The 16,151-nt window shown below is 40.7% G+C and overlaps 1 protein-coding gene across 1 annotated transcript in view; it reads left to right on the forward strand.

The window, feature by feature from the left end:
- Positions 1 to 16,151, forward strand: part of LOC150099073 (uncharacterized) — a 105,719-nt gene that overhangs the window by 48,329 nt on the left and 41,239 nt on the right. Inside the window, exon 3 of the mRNA XM_090404793.1 lies at positions 12,564 to 13,354. Coding sequence (XP_090260919.1) covers positions 12,564 to 13,354 — 791 coding nt within the window. The remainder of the gene's footprint in view (positions 1 to 12,563; positions 13,355 to 16,151) is intronic.

Here is a 16,151-nt window from a genome sequence, read left to right on the forward strand (position 1 = left end):
TAGAAGGAATTCATTATTTTTAGGTTATTATAAACTACAAAGTCAATCAATTTTTTACCACTCCTGTTTAGAGTGTGTTCTCCATGTATTCCTATGTTATTATTAATTTTCGTGTTTCCAATTCTTGCATTTAACTCTCGTGCTAAAATTACGTAATCATTTTTATTTATTTTATGTTTTGTAGCTGATTATAAAAATCAATATTATCCTGTTCTCTTCCTTCTTCTGGGGCATATAAACCAATTATTGTTAAATAGCCTCTATTTATGTTTATTCTAGCTTCTATTATTCTTTCATTCCATAATTTATAATGTTTTGAAAGGGAGTTATGAATCCAAATCATGACTCCTGTTTGTGCTCTTTGGTCTTTGTCGACTCCACTGTATATATCACATTAAAATTTTCAGTTCTCATAGTTTTTCTTAATAACTTTTTTGTTTCAGTGATGACCGCTATTTTAAAATTTCTATCATTTAATAGTTGGTCTAATTCTATTTCTTTATATGCTATTCCTCTTACATTCCAGTTTGCTATGTGTATTATATTTTGTCGTTTCCATTTTTGTTTTACCTTTTCCATAGATTCAAATCCGATTATCTTTTTCTGTCAGCTTACAAGTAGAATTATGTTCTCCATGTCAGGGGACTAGCCTGACGATGGAATAGTTCGGTGGTAGGGCTGCTACCTTGAGGCTTCTGAACTAGCCTTCTTCCGGATTTAAACCTATAGGAAGAATAGGGTATATTGAAGGGGGAAAGCGTAGATTATAGAAGAATTATACTAAGGTTTATAGAGAAGGCATAGTTGTAAGGCCAGAAACGAAAAGACCCCATGGCTCTCGAGTACTCTAATAGCATATGGGTCATAAAATAAGAAGAGTTGGCTGATAAGGCTTTATTGGAAAGATTAAAATAAGTGGATCTTCCTCAAAGTAGAAGAAGGAGAGGATAGATCCAGCTAGGGGTCCATGGGAGTGCCGATTCCCTTACAATCAAGATGATTGGCCCTGTTGGTCCACGAGTCCTTATTCAGTATATGAGGACCCGGATGCCCTCCTAAACGGTATCTGGCCTCTAAACTTCATCCATTGGCTCACCTGTCACAACTGCAGCTTCAGAGTCAGTTATACGTTAATTCAAAATACGGCGACTTCAAGTTATATTTTTATGAATTATCAATCTCTACTTTCTGTATGCCCCCCCCTACCATTTTCGGACCAAATGTAACTTCTTTCCTTAGCACGAACAAATCCCCTTACATCAACTTCGAAGCAACACAAAGTACTCGTATAGTTTAGCAGAATTCCTTATAACGTGTGAGTGTAAGAAGCAAGCAATTCATCTTACTGCAAAATGCAATCTTAATTCACTTGAAATGTATTAAGACTGAAGAAGTAGCACAACTGAAAACATGAGAGACTGATAAGCTAAAGAAAAACCTCCATCATAAAGAAGACAAAAAGGAAACAGACTAAAAGGAAGTGTACAATGAGTGGAATCAACGGCCAGAGCTTAACTGGTTATCAGAAAAATATAATTCTAGGCAATACTGTCAGAAAAAATATACCAGCTACAGTGATCTCTTACAATATACATTTAAAATAAAAATCAGTATTATTTATTCTCGAAATCTTTTCCTAAAAGAATTCTGATTTTAACAGGTTCAAACGATTTTTGTGAAAAATTTCTTTGTTTGCCTTACGAACTGCCAGAAAGTTCCTGCCAAATCATAATATGCATTACATACAGAAAAATGCACGGTGTTATTTATCACATAAAGTTTTTCTGTAACGGCAAAATGCGAAGAATGGAAAACAGGTCACTAGATGCGAAATGGCTGCAACTCTACTATGTATTCGTATCAAAGGAAGCAAACTGCTGTAAGAATCTTTACCCCCCCCCCCTCCCCTAAATGATACCCTGAATAATTTACCCAAGAATAGTATAAGCATCTTAAAAATGCTCTACTTCCAATATTTTAATATAATATATTCTGTTAATTACGAATCTCAACCTATTTGTTAAAATTGAGATATCCCCATCAATATTGGAGGCTCAAATACTCGGTGATTTTTTTTTTAGACTGAGTTACAGTTTCGGATACCACTACAATTCGTTTCATGCCATTTTATAGTTATATTATGGTCTGGCTTATTTGTTAAAGTGAGGTATACATATATTTAGTTTCATGGATATTAATTTTAAAGCCATTATTGCTAAACCACTTTATTTAGACTCAGCAGATTTTCTAAACCCTCAAGGGTCGTTTCGCTATATATTAAAGCCGTGTCATCAGCGAACGATATCATTTCGCCAAAAAGTTTGTACTCGCACAAATCATCAACATATATTAAGAAGAGGATGGGTCCTAACACCGAATCTCGCGGGACTCCGTATTTTATTAGTTTTGTTGCGCTGTTCCATGGCTGATGTATTATTTAAATAGGATTTGAAGCAGCCATTAGTAACACATCGAATGCTGTATGTGGACAATTTCAAAAAAAGTAAGTCATGATGTAGGCAGTCGAATGTTTTAGATATCAAGAAAGACGGCCGCCATATACATTCCTCTTCGTTATAATGGGATCAATCCCAGTATCAATTTTCTTCAGTATTGAATCCGGATCTGAACCTTTACTGATCGGGCACATAAAAGGACACGGAATTTAGGTAGCTATTTAATCGTTTTTGTTTTTTTTAATTAAAATTTCAATAACCTTTGAGACTGCAGATAATATAGATATCATCTGTAATTTCTGTTACCTCCTTTAATATTATCATATCATATCCCATTCCTCCCCTTTTTTTTTCAATCTGATTACTACATGCTTTTTATCAAATTAAATTCACTCATTTAAAACGCATTATTTCCGCTTTAATTGCTACGATACAAAGTGATTCGTCCGCCAGAAATATTTCCTTTTGGCTTGCAAACGAGGCCAAAGAAGTGCCATGTCATCCCCCCCCCCCCCCACACACACACATACCCTTTATAAGAAACAAGTTGCCAAACTGGTCTTGGAGAGTGGGGGTGGTAGCTGTGTTTCTGTCACGCTGACACGCAGGTTAAAAGTGCAAATATGTTAATGCACTTGTTATTTAATTAGCAAAATGAGCTCTCAGTATTACACGAGACTTCAAATAAATAACCCTGCACTTTGCTTTGCTTTTCGCGTTTGCACAGATCGGCAATTTATTCTCTGCACACGTAAAGGCTTTTCTGGACGCGAAGAACAAAACAACTTCTTTCGGTGCTCTGTTTACATTTTAAATAATTTTTTTCTGTTTAATGTGTCCGTGTGACGTCACGCCCAGGTGTTTTTCTCATTTCTCCCCGATAGAATCAAGGAAAATGTGTTGGCTGCCACTTTCTTAGCGCGGTCGTACTAATAAGGATTTTGGCGTCCCCTTTAGTGGCATGTCACTCAAGTCAAGATTTCCCCTTTCCTTTCTTATCGGCCCATCAGGATTTCTTCACCCTCCGCACTGTTCCACTTTCTTACCTGTTGCGCAACTTATTGCCACCGATATGCGACTGGCACCACGTGGAAAGAGACGGTGTCTGAAGCCGACGTGCGGGGAAAAAGAGAGACAGAACGAGTTGCACACAAAAACAAAGACCGTCCGAACCTGGTAGAACCCCCCAGCTGATAAAGACACTCAACCCACTTGTCGCCAGTTCCAGTTCGTGACCACGCTTCGGTATTACCGAAACGAGATGGAACAGCGAGGATGGGCGCCCAAGGCGAAGATTGGCCTACATAAACGATTCTGCAAGTTTGCTTCTTAAAAGGCGGTTCGCTCTGTTGGCCTTTTGTAAACAGGACACCCGAAAAAGAAAACAGAGAGGGTGGAATAAGAACGTCGATAAGGAGCTCGCGAAGAAATCAATGGGAGTGGCTGGCGAGGAAGAAAACTTCAAAATATCCTGCTTAATGTCTTTGCCTCTTCTTAGTTTAGTTTTATTTGCGTTCTTTCTTTGAGTCAAGCAGCAATAACGTGCTCATCTTAGAGGATGTCGCGCGTATTAACAAGGCTCGTTCGCGTGGCTCCTTCTCTAATTGGACACAAAATGACGACCTCGTGTTGGATCAGCTGCGAACAGGGTGATACAAGGTGCTGACAGCGATGAGGATCGCATTGTCATCTCGAGTGTCAGAAAACGTGTCCAACAACAATCATTTAAATTCGAAGACCGATGTTGTTGATTATATTTCGGAAGCGCCGCATGGAAACAGAACAAACGGAATGGGAAGAAAACGATGCGGACACACGCTTCGCCGGTAATCCCTGCTGATAAATGCATCCATCGCGTGCGGACTGAGAGGATCCGCTGATTATCTTTCGCTAAACATCTTTCGCACAAGCCTTCTGGAAATCAGAATGTTGATTGCGCTTGAAAGGATAAAAAATAAATAAATAAATAAAGCACGGTTGTAGGACAAAACGAAGTTCTCATTTATTTCATGGAGATATATTTAGACAAATGAAAAGGTTTGCGAAATAACATTAAAAACAAACGAAAAAATATTATTAACCAATCTATTCAACATATAATTTCTTGTGTCGCCATCTGGCGGATTACAAATAAAATTGTGATGATCCTCAAAAGGATTTACTAAAAACAATTAGACTAATGAAGTTATTCTTCACGTTCCGTCTTTGATGTAGCAATCAGCTGTATTTATTGCGAGAATGTTTTCTTAAAAATCTCTTTAATTTAAGCTGGGTCAATTTGCGCGAACGCATAGCAAAGCGATCCTGCATTTGGCCTCGCATCATTTAATGATTTCAATAAGGTGCGATCTTGTCGCAGACAATCCCTGTTAATTATCGCGAACTGCAATATTTCTACTCTTTTATTCAGTCATGTAAAAAAAAAAAATATTGCCATGATGTTTCGATTATGTGATCTCAACTCGCCTCCATTTGCACGTGCATGCTAATGGTCGGATCGCATATCGGAACTGGTTTCTTGTTTCGTTTAATGGCGCTTCTTTCAATGTTTGTTAGCTTCGTTCTAACATTTCTCTTCATGCTCGGAGGCTTCCATTCATCGGGGAAGGGATTTGAGTGCCGAGTCAGCAGCAAAATGAGTCTGCGTTGAAGAATAGTTTCATTATGGAGAACTTAACGACATCCCATGCAGCGTAGCAGTCGACCTAAAATAATGTCTAAGCGAAACGCATCTTAGTTATTGTGGTTCCCACTGTTTCCAGGAAGTGCGAGTATTCGTTTATTTCTGATATCGTCACCAAGACGACGCATTATACGAGCAGTCCTTGAATATTCTTGGATTCTAGAAGTACACAAATGCTGCTAATCTTGTACAGAAAAATAAATTTAAAAAATATATTAATTCCTTAATCGAGCCCCAGCAAAAGATGATTCGAAACGACAGCAATTAAGTCATCGTCTGCTACAAGTTAATTTGAAAATCGAATGGCCTTAGACTGGCTGTTTGTCACTATCAGAGTTGTCATTCGTGTTTCTTTTTCGGAGACTCAGCAGGGAGCGAATAGGATAATCAGTATGACGATGATGAGATAATGTGCTACACTAGGGATGATGAAGCTTTCAATAGCCGTACTGAAAGCATCATCATCATCCCGAGCATAGCACAGAATATCACGTGAGTGATATTCTGTGCTATATGTGATAGCCTTTTTTTTTTTTTGTTCCCACCGAAATAGCAATTGCCCAATCAAAATTCTTTCTTTAACAGGCTGCACAATTAACGCGATCGCGCACATAAAAAAAAAAAAAAAAAAAAAGAAGAAAATAAATAATGTTTGGTACTGATCACAGGGAGACAAATATGAGTATATTCAGTTTTTTTTTTACTCCTTCAAGGAGTTGTTTTCTTGGTGACCTTCATTTAACTTCAGTATTCAAACACCTAATCGGTGTTTTCAGGTTACGTCCTCCCATTTTTCGTTCTTTTTACGGAGCAAAGCATTTGCATAATTCTGCCTCTCTCATAGTTGTCATCTCTCTTTCAACTACAATCTCACGTAAAACACGTAATTTCGCAAGCTGCTCCTTCTGTTCCCCCGATGACCCAAAAACAAACAGCCTTTAAGTGGGTCGCTTTGTAGAGCAACTTCTGCTCGATATACCTGCGTCAGGTAAGACCACGTGTGACGTAAGTGGAACCGCATCGAAATAGCTGAATGCTGATCGTAAAATACAGAAATAGTTCAGTCAGTGACGAAGCGTGTGTGTGTGTGGTCTCCTTTGCCAGATATTCTGAGAGTTCAAAAGTACTGGTTTTCCATCGGCTGAATATTTACGAGTAAGAGTGTTTCTTCCTTGCTACTTTTTTCCTTATTGACCTGTCTCGGGTAGCAGAGGTGGAAGCAGACCAGTACTGCAAACCATCCCGAGAATACACACAGGGGATGAACACACACCTGCTGCTGACATCTCGAGATGTAAGTTACCACCTCACTTATCAAATCGTTGGGATATTTGATCAAATATCATTCGGGATATTTGCAGCTTACATTTCGTTTAGTTAGGTAATAATCCGTTTTTCAAAATGTGTGATTCAACGGAAAAGATATGAATTATTATAATTTCCCGAACAAGCATCCCTTTAATTATCATTGCTTACTGTGTAACCTTCTCTTTTTCCCCCTCCTCGGCTCTTGAAAAGTGATATTTCTTAAGTTCTATATTGCTTACAATTAAAATAGTTTGACATCACACACTCGGTCTAATTCGTACATAAAAAAAAAATAAATAAAAATCGGATGACAGAGACCTCTGCTGGTTTATTCAGAATTGGCTTGTTAAAAAAAACAACAACTTTTAAATATTTATAACCGGCGTGACTAAGAAACTCCTAATCAATCTTGAATAGTAAGACAGGTTATATTTTGGGTAGCTGCCAAATGATTAGCAATTACATAAGTGTTTAAATCCGGTGGAACGAAGCACGTGGCTTCGACACGAAAATTTCTTGGACGTCTCATTGAAATCCCAAACGGAGCGGCATCGGAGAAAAAAAAGAAAGAAAAAGTTAATTTTTAGAAAGATTAATGAAGAAAATTTGCAGATGATGATGGTCGAAAATCATTTAGTTTTCTACGGAAGTTCATCCACAGCGTTGCAAGACAGTTTCGCTATGCTCGGTCGAAATCGTAGAGGGTGGCGAAGGCAGACTTTGCGGCAGTTAACCACGGAATAACAAACGCCTTGTCCAAAGTGCTGCGTGGCCTCCAACCAGTAACGGCCCACTGACTTGCCCTTTAAACGATTTTACGGGAATAGTATTGCGTCAGACGACAACACCCAGATCCAGCATGGCATGACCCACAAGGTCTCTTTCCCTTACGTAAAACTGAAATCATTCGCCAGTCACACTCGACGGCATTTCTCGCTTAACTCTTTAACTCATGAACGAGCTCGCGGTAATTTGGGGAAGTTTTTCTTCTCGAAAAAGGTAATAAAACGAAGTGCGTATTTGAGGGGAGGGAGGGAAAGAGTGCTTAAGAGGCTGGGTTATAGACCTTTTAATGCACCTTCCCGTTAATTAAGGGATATATATCCCCCCCCCCTCCACACACACTTACTGGCATGTGAGCAACTTCAATTTAAAGTATTTTTGTGCTTAAAGAAGGACACCAAAAGCATCGAATTAGCTGAAAACAAGTCCATCATCCATCTCCGTTTCTTTACAGCTGCAAACAATCATCGACAAATCCAAACCTGGAAAAGTTAAACCCAAATGACAATCGCGCTCTTCTTGGTGTATTCCTAATCAAAAGATTCGTGAGTTGGGATCCAGCGAGAAAAAGATCAACACATCACAGGAAGAATACAGTTTCTCCTCTGCTATTTTTATCTGATCGAGATCACGATTCTTTCAGCATGAACAACAAAAACTGTCTCTAGAAATGCTCAGAAGATCCAGCTTAAAGGAAAGAAGTGGGATGTGCGGAATCCCACTTCGGTCTTAGCTGGAGTAATGAAGAAGGGGTCTTTGCTAACTCAGTGATCGCGAACTTGGCCTCCATAGTGAGCGTTTCATTTCGGAATCGACTTCAATGCCTTGTTCGCTTTGGCGTCTGCGAGGAACTCGAATGAATTTGTCGAGAGCAAATTCCCGCCGGATGAACTCCCTACTTTTGCAATTTCCTCTTTTTTTACCGACTCCGTGACAGTGACTGGAGGTAGAGTGTCTTGGGGGCTCTGAGGTCTTCTCCCACCAATGCTGCATTTGATTCAGATCTTTACTTATTGCTCTCCTCATTTCATGAATCGCGCAGTTGACTCGACCAAAGAAACACAAATCCACAGGAGAAAAGCATCAAATTTATTTCCACAACTAAATTTCGCATAAAAGACGAGACGATATTAAACCAAGTCCCAACTACTCTCTTCGTCTGTGCTCGTATTTCTTCTATATAATCCGCCTCTGGATTTCCGAGCACCTCTTGACGCTCACTTTACCTTTTGGTAAAGTGAGCGTCATTCACTCCAGACATCGTCTCGCTCGAGCAATTGCTTGCGCTCTTTCCAAAGTCTAAACCTGTCCATCTATTATGAAATATGTTCCCATCTCTGAATAGACACCCCAAAAAACCTGTAGTATGAAGAGCCAGACCACTGCCTGTTACTGAGTCACTCCGCTTCCAGTAGCCGTTGTGGGATGCATCCCCCTCCCCCTATCAAACAGTTTAGGTATTTCTTGGTAATTGCGATCTGTGAGTCAAATGTCACCAGATTTTCGCATTTTCTTTCTTCGCTATCGCTAACCATTCGTCAACTCGCAGCACTTTGATGGCAAGGCGAACGATATAAAACTAGATTCCTGTTTGGAACTCCCACGAGAACGTGCCGCTTTTAAAGCTTTCTGAGCTGATTGTACGAAACATCAAGTAATTGCTGGCGTGGTGCTTGTTCTGAAGGTGTACTCTGTGCTGGTCTTTTTTTTTTTTTTTTTTTTTTTCCGATAGAATGAGGTACTCGATTTTTAGTAACAAAATAAAAATTAACTACAGTGTTTGTTTTAAATGGATTTTTCCTTAAGGGTTATATATGTTATTTTTGATAATTCTTCGAATTTACACTTCCAATTTCTGCAATCAGCCAGTTTACTAGGACAGAAGTGTTTGTTCAACTGATATCTGTTCGTAATGAATGGATAATATGACGACAAGATTTATTTCTACTGAAAAATAGCTCCTCGCCAGTAGATGTCTCCGTGATCGTTTCGCACAGAGAGACACCTACCGAGAAGAGAAACATCAGAGAAGCCTCTGAAGACGTTCGATGCTCGTAGTAGCTGCTTTCCTAATTAGTTTCAGTCGAGTGACGGTAATTCTCCGTTTAAATTCTGCCCAATTAGCTGGCGAAATAAACAATTCCTTTAAAGGGAGGCTTCGTGGTTTCGTTAAGGAAGGAAACGGGCATACCAAGTAACGAAATTTAGGCCAAGGTAATTACAATGGGTTAAATTTAAGTTCGCTAATTGTGTTACTAACAGTTTAAAATGAAATTATTTAAAATGAAATCTCTGTTGTTGCTCACACACACAAACAGCTGCAACGGGTTGATAGTTTGACTTTGAAAACGGAACGACTGGATTAGCATAATTATGCAAAGATTCGCGTTTTGTAGTAAGAGCCGAATACGTTGTGCTACACAACTGACTTCTGGAAAACCAATAAGGAATGTTCCGGAAGTAACGAAAACGGAGTTGCAATCATTTGAAGGCGCTTCGGAGGCGGAAGCCCTTCTTCTCTGGAAAGGTGTTGGACAATGAATTTTTGCTTAGTGCGGACAACCGCACACTTGCGCAACCCATTCTACCCTTCCCCACCCCGCCGTTGGAAAGTAGACGTGTCCGCTAGTACGTAGGTCGAACCGGACGCTGTCCAAAGCGAGACGCGGCGAGTATGGTGATTTGGGAAAATACCCACTCACGTGCCACAACGCAGTGCACCTTATTTATCCACTCGTTCGTCCGACACGAGCAGATTTGAACCGGGAGGAAACAGCTAGCAGGTGCGCGCGAAAGTACCGGGGGGAGGGAGGGAGTAAGACCGGTCTGTAGACAACTGTCTCCACCTTTTATGGCGATTCCGAGCCCAGTTAACGGGATCAAGGGTGACTTCTCTTTCCACCTAAGAGTTTTCACGAAGGTCATTAGGATGAGGCGACGACTCGCAGCCTTACGCACCCGATATCCTTGCATATTAACAACTGGGTCACGGTCACTGCTCGAGAGCGAGCACGCGAATTTCATCGCACTTTCGACGGATCACGAAATTTGCGTTCATTTGCACCCCCACTCTGCGGGATCTTTTAAAGGGGTGTGCGAGAACCGCGAAATGTTCGGGAAGGCAGTTTGGAACCGGCAAAACAGAACCGAATGATTTTGGCTCCTCGTTTGGCATATCGGTATCTCCCCCCCCCCTCCCCCCCCGAGAATTGAATATTTTAATCTTCAGAGTAAACCCAACGGTGCAGAATAACTCGCCTGAATTACGGAGGTCATATTTGATGTTTGTACCTGCACCATCCAAGTCGCATTGAAAAGTGCATTTTTAAGCCCAAAATGGGCAGTTAATCCGACAGATTTAATCCCAGATAACATCATCATCTGTTCTAAACTTGAATGCGAACAAAGAAAGACGACGTTTCCTGATACCAAGAAACTCATCCCTATGATTAGGGACAGAGTAACCGTTTAGTAACTTATTTCGGCAGCTGCGGAGGAGTAATAAAGATCCTCCCTCGGATAACCAGTCGCGTCCCCCCTCCCCCGATGAATTCATTAAAGGGTTAACACACTTGCAACTAGAACAGAATCGGTTGCAGCATAGCAACAGACCTTGGCTGCACTCGTGAGCTTCGGGAAAAGGAGGGTGGGTGGGGGGAGGACAGCATGAGAATAACCTCATTCTCGCGAAGCACATCTCCATTCTTGGGATGACAGCAGCGGCTTTCGTGATGACTGCGCACGCGCGTGCCATCTCGTCTGGCCGCGTTACCTGGCTGTTAGACAAGGAGGACGTTTTGCCACAACTCCGTGCACGATGACGTCACAAGAAGGAAAACGATCTCTCATCTGGGGCTTATTTAAATCAAGATATGACTAATCTGGACGGCGATGGAAACAACATAAACAATCCCGCACTAAATCCGGTTTGCTGCATGCGAACGTAATGTCGACGAGTTTCGTTAAAATTCCGTTTTAGGGCATGTTTCCCTTAATTCGAGAACAGCCCTCGCGCCCCTGTTTAAGCAGTGTTTATTCAGGTCATAATGAAGTACGAATTCTGCTGTCGAGGGTCTGTAATGGCAGAACGCTTCACAACGGTCGAAGAACCTTGAAACAACCTTTCAAGTTCGACTAACGCTGAAATGGTTAAAATCCTTGAAAGACAACGGGAGTCATCACTCGTTGGCAACTCAAGGTTTGTAAATCCCCAAGCGGTAACTTTTTATTTAAAAATTATTGAACAATAAAAAGTGTTGTCGGTAACGAAACATACACGGCACTAGTCGGCAACCGGTGCAGTTTATTCTTCTTACCGTGTTGTGACACAAAATATTAAAGAGGGGGGCTTCATGCTGCAAAATGCCTTCCATTTTCTTAGTTTCTTTCCTTATCCTGTCTACTTCTGTACATTTAGGCAGAAGAGATTTTTCTGCGAGATTATTCCAGTCTGTTTTGTAGCTTTGGAAAGGGAATGTCCCCCACAACCCCATACACACCAAAATAATAAGCAAATTTTTTTTCTTACTTGGATATTTAGAGAGTGCGAATTACCGATTCGCACTCTCCAAATAATTCAACAGTGTTTTTCTTAACTATATGATTTTCCTCCTCCTAAAAAACCGTTTTGTGCGGTGCAAGTTTTACCGCAATCGCATGCCTGCCTGTTGATGACAGCAAAATAACCTCCGATTCTTTAGGCCGCTAGAACAGCATGATTTTTTACAGGAAGAACATGTGTTTTCAGAAATGCTGCTCTTTTCGGCGGCAACTCGTTGTGAGGTCGGACTTGGATAATGGGGGGGGGGGGGGTAAGGAAATGCTGAGGACCTTTTTTCGCATGTTGCCCTTTCTTGAGATAACATTTCTTTTGCCAGATGAGCATCTCTGTGTTGAATGAATTCAAAAGCATCGATGTAATGTCGGTTTGCTAAGATTAAATCGCATTTCTATAAGATGGTTCGACTGAAAATCCAAAATAATTAGAATCCAACTTAATTTCACTTAATACAATAAAATAATTTTCTTTCAACCTTCCTTCTGGCTAAAATACGAAGGAATTGATTTTTATTACTCAAGACAGTGCAACATGGTGTACTTTATTATCCTAACTAGAAACACGAGGATTTCTTTTTTCGCTTTTATCGTCCCGATACGTTTGTTTAGAACAAACGTACCAGGAGATAAGAAATGTTGAGAAGCCTTCAGAAATGTTTCATCCTGCGCATGATCGCTTTGATTAGTTTTCGATACTTTGTTGTTGTTGTACAGAATTAAAATAGTGGAATGAATATGCTTAACTGATGTTTCTTTCCCTTTTTTCCTTTTTACAGATTCGGATGGCCAAAAAGCGATGCTTTTCAAATCGGAGACGCCTTCGCTTCCAAAAAACGTGGTTTCTTCCCCCGCCGCTAGGGACGAGATTTCCACCATAACGCGGGGGAAGAATAAATTAGGTGGAATCAACTTCTTTCCCGATCGAGATAATAAACAGTTAATACGTTTCCCATCGTGCACGATAGATGGCGACACCGTACAATCAACGTGGCCGTCCTTACCCGAGAGCTCGCCACTCGGCACGTCTGAAACGATAAAAAAAGACATTGTTAACGACAGGGTGAAAGATGGTACCGAAAACATCTACGTCAACAGCAGGTCATGTTCGAATAATCTTTACGATGCAATTAAAGGTCACGAAAGAGTCGCTAATCACGACCCCATTCTTCATCCTGCTTCGGGTGAGAATTGCAGAAAGCCGAGTGTTCATGACGACACCGGAATGGCGGAAAAGACGGACGTACTGGAACTCGCCGATGCAGGAAACTTGCACCCCAAAAGGCATCGCGAAATAGGAGCATCCCGTCGATATTCGGACCTCGAACTGCATTCGTTGAGACCGGGAGAAATTCGATGCACGATCATCACGAATCCCCCTAAACCGGGGTACGAATCTCCCCACAACCAAAGGAGGAGCTTCCGCCTGGAACGACCCCTTATCAAAGAAGATGAAATGCAAAATAACATCGACGAAGATTTAGATTTCGAATACAAACCGAGTGGTCCTCCTCCTACGGAAGATCCGCCTCCAATTCCTCTTCCATCTCCTCCGGACAGCAACCTGCAGGTAAAGTTAGTCGGAGCTTAAATCTATAAAACTTAAGCGTGTTTTTTTTTTTTTTTTTTTTCCTCCAGAAGGATGCAGCTGACATGGGCCTGAGTAATGCAGAACATCTTCCCAATAGTGTACCGATCACTCCCCCCCCCCGCCCTCTTTTTGTTCTCTTGCTAAAACGATATAAACTCGACATCTCCATCCACTATTCAGCAGTTCATACTTTCGCAGTGCGCAATATTGACCGCACCGGTGAAGGCTACCAATCCATTCGGGGTCAGTCAACTGATGAAGAACGCAAGGTGGAATTCATCCTTGTAGTAATCCTCGTGTCCATTAAGACACACAAGTTACATATCAAAGACGCTGGTTCAAGTGTTAAGAAGCTTCTGAATAAAGCGAGCGATACGAGAGGAGGAGCGAGTTAGATTTCGGTTTTAATACGGTCTAAGAGACAACGACGCGATTTTTCACTTCATTATGCTATTCCTAATAAATGCGCGATCCACTGATTCGAATTTGAATAATTAAGGTACGCGGAAGTGTCAACCCTTTGGTATCAAATTCGAATCCTCGATATTAATTTGTTTCCAGTCCTCCACTCTTTTGTGCGAATGGACAGAAAAGCCTCACTCGGTGTTTCCCTTCAACATCTTATCCTTAACATTCTCTGCTTTGCTATCAGCAGCAGGAATATTTGTAGGACGTGTTTTCTTCTTCCCTAATGTCGGCTAACTCGGCCTCTTAGTGTCGAAATAAAGTCCATTTTGCGCTTTAATATTACATTGCCGACATCGTTTTCGATTTTGTGTAACTTCCAGAATAAAATTATCTGACAAAACTACGTTTTTTGTTATTACGACTATCTCCCAGTCAACAGATTTTGCCCAAATGAATCTGTGATTGGCTACCTCTCAGATTTCTGTCTCCTCAGAGACATCCCTTAAGAGTCGTCGTTAAATAAAACTGGAAGGAAACTTGAACGCAGCCCTCAAAGAATGCGGAGAACTGACCGGCTCTTCTGACCCAATGTCTAATCCCTACTTTCCCCACGTTGTGCCCCCTGAGTAGGAATTCGCTTTGATGCAGAAGTAACGCCCCCGTAGTATTCAAGGTGCATTCTGCATGGCTGAAACTACTGCATGTATACATGACGATGGCACAACACAATGAAATAAATAAAATTTCATTTGTAAAAGAATTTTTTTGGTATCAGATTGGTTTTAGTTTAAAGATGGAATACAAAAACGTTACTTGTAAGATTAATGCACATCAAAAAGAATTAAATCTGTTGATTCCCCCTTTTTTAGTGCAGAAACAGAAGCATGTTATTGGTAGTTAGCCATGGGCTAAGAAATATTTCAGATAAATTTTCCATAATTCTTAAATTTAACATTTAACAAACACTTTCTTCAAAAGCTAAAATAAGAATACCGTTGCTTCTATTCTAATTAATTTCACGAAAAATTAATTATAAATTATTAAACGTGCTCTCTATATTTATCTGTGCGTTTATATTTGGTAAAGTTTGTTGTTTATCTGGATTGTATGTTCATGACCACCCCACTGTGTTGGTGCATCATGGGAAATGAACAATCCTCCTCTCTGAAACAAAATCCTTGTTTGTATTCAGCATCTTGTTTCGAAGTATTTTGCCTTTGTTAGCAAACAAAGGTATATCTTGGTAAAGTATATCTTGGTAAAGATATGCGTGATTCGTCTCAATGGTTACCGAATTCCAGTTCGTCACCACTTTGTGTGTGCCAAGAAATATTGTGACGTAATGCAGGTCGAAGTAATCGGTAGTATTTATTAGCTAGTTTATAAATACTCATAATGTTTCCTTACAACAATCTCATCCATGGAAATGTTTTAAAATCCCACCCATACTATCCCTAGGGGGCCAAAAGGAATGACCTCCTTGAGCGGATAAGAGGGGGAAGGCCTTCCTCGGAATTTAAACACGAGCTTTGTGATAGTTATAAGAGTCATCTAATTACCTCATGATGCTCTGCGTACTTCTCAGAACCATTTTTACTTGATAATTCTGAAAAGGGCACTTAGGTACACAGCGAGTGGAACATGACCCCTATTAATGTTATACTTTCTTTCTTTTTTTTTTTTTTTTTTTTAAAAAAGGGAAACATTTTGGAGCAGATCATCTCCAATATGACTGCATATTAATCGAATGGCTCGCGCTCCCCCCCATATTAGAATAGTGCGAATCCCATAGTTGGGCCCCACTCTCCAGTGACGTAATAAAGAGCGCCACCATGGGAAGCGATTTTTTTTATTGTTTAATTTTGTACACCAAATTCAGTGCAGCACACGAAATCCCTTTGCTGCATCACCCGTTTCGATCTCGCTTCGCTTTCTTTCATTTGCATACTAAGAAATGTCGGTTCATTACGTTGTTTTGAGCTCATTACAATGGAAGTTATCTGCGCGTGCGCCACGTGCAGCATTTGTTTTTAAAGCGTGCAATTAGTTTATTTTTCGAATAACGCAATGAGGGAAAAACGAAAATAAAACGGAGCGAAAGCGCGTCTAAAATTCCTCTGGCTGCGTACGGATGGCTGATCAAGTATGTCGTGGCTTTTTACGGATCTTTGTGCATGGACGGAAAGGAGCGTGGGATTCTCGGCGCGATTTGCGTCTCAACGTGAATTTATTTTCGAAATGTCCTCATTAACAGGCGGCAACGGGGAGGACCACGCAGCGATTACAACGGAATGTGCGAAATGTCACCTTTTTTTTCTGTGCATACGCGAACTTCCTTCCGAATGGTGGTTCGGTCATCTCTGCGGAT

Source organism: Typopeltis vanoorti, chromosome 15, assembly GCF_054136105.1.
Source record: "Typopeltis vanoorti isolate ZY-2024b chromosome 15, IOZ_Tvanoo_1.0, whole genome shotgun sequence".
Lineage (NCBI taxonomy): Eukaryota > Metazoa > Arthropoda > Arachnida > Uropygi > Thelyphonidae > Typopeltis > Typopeltis vanoorti.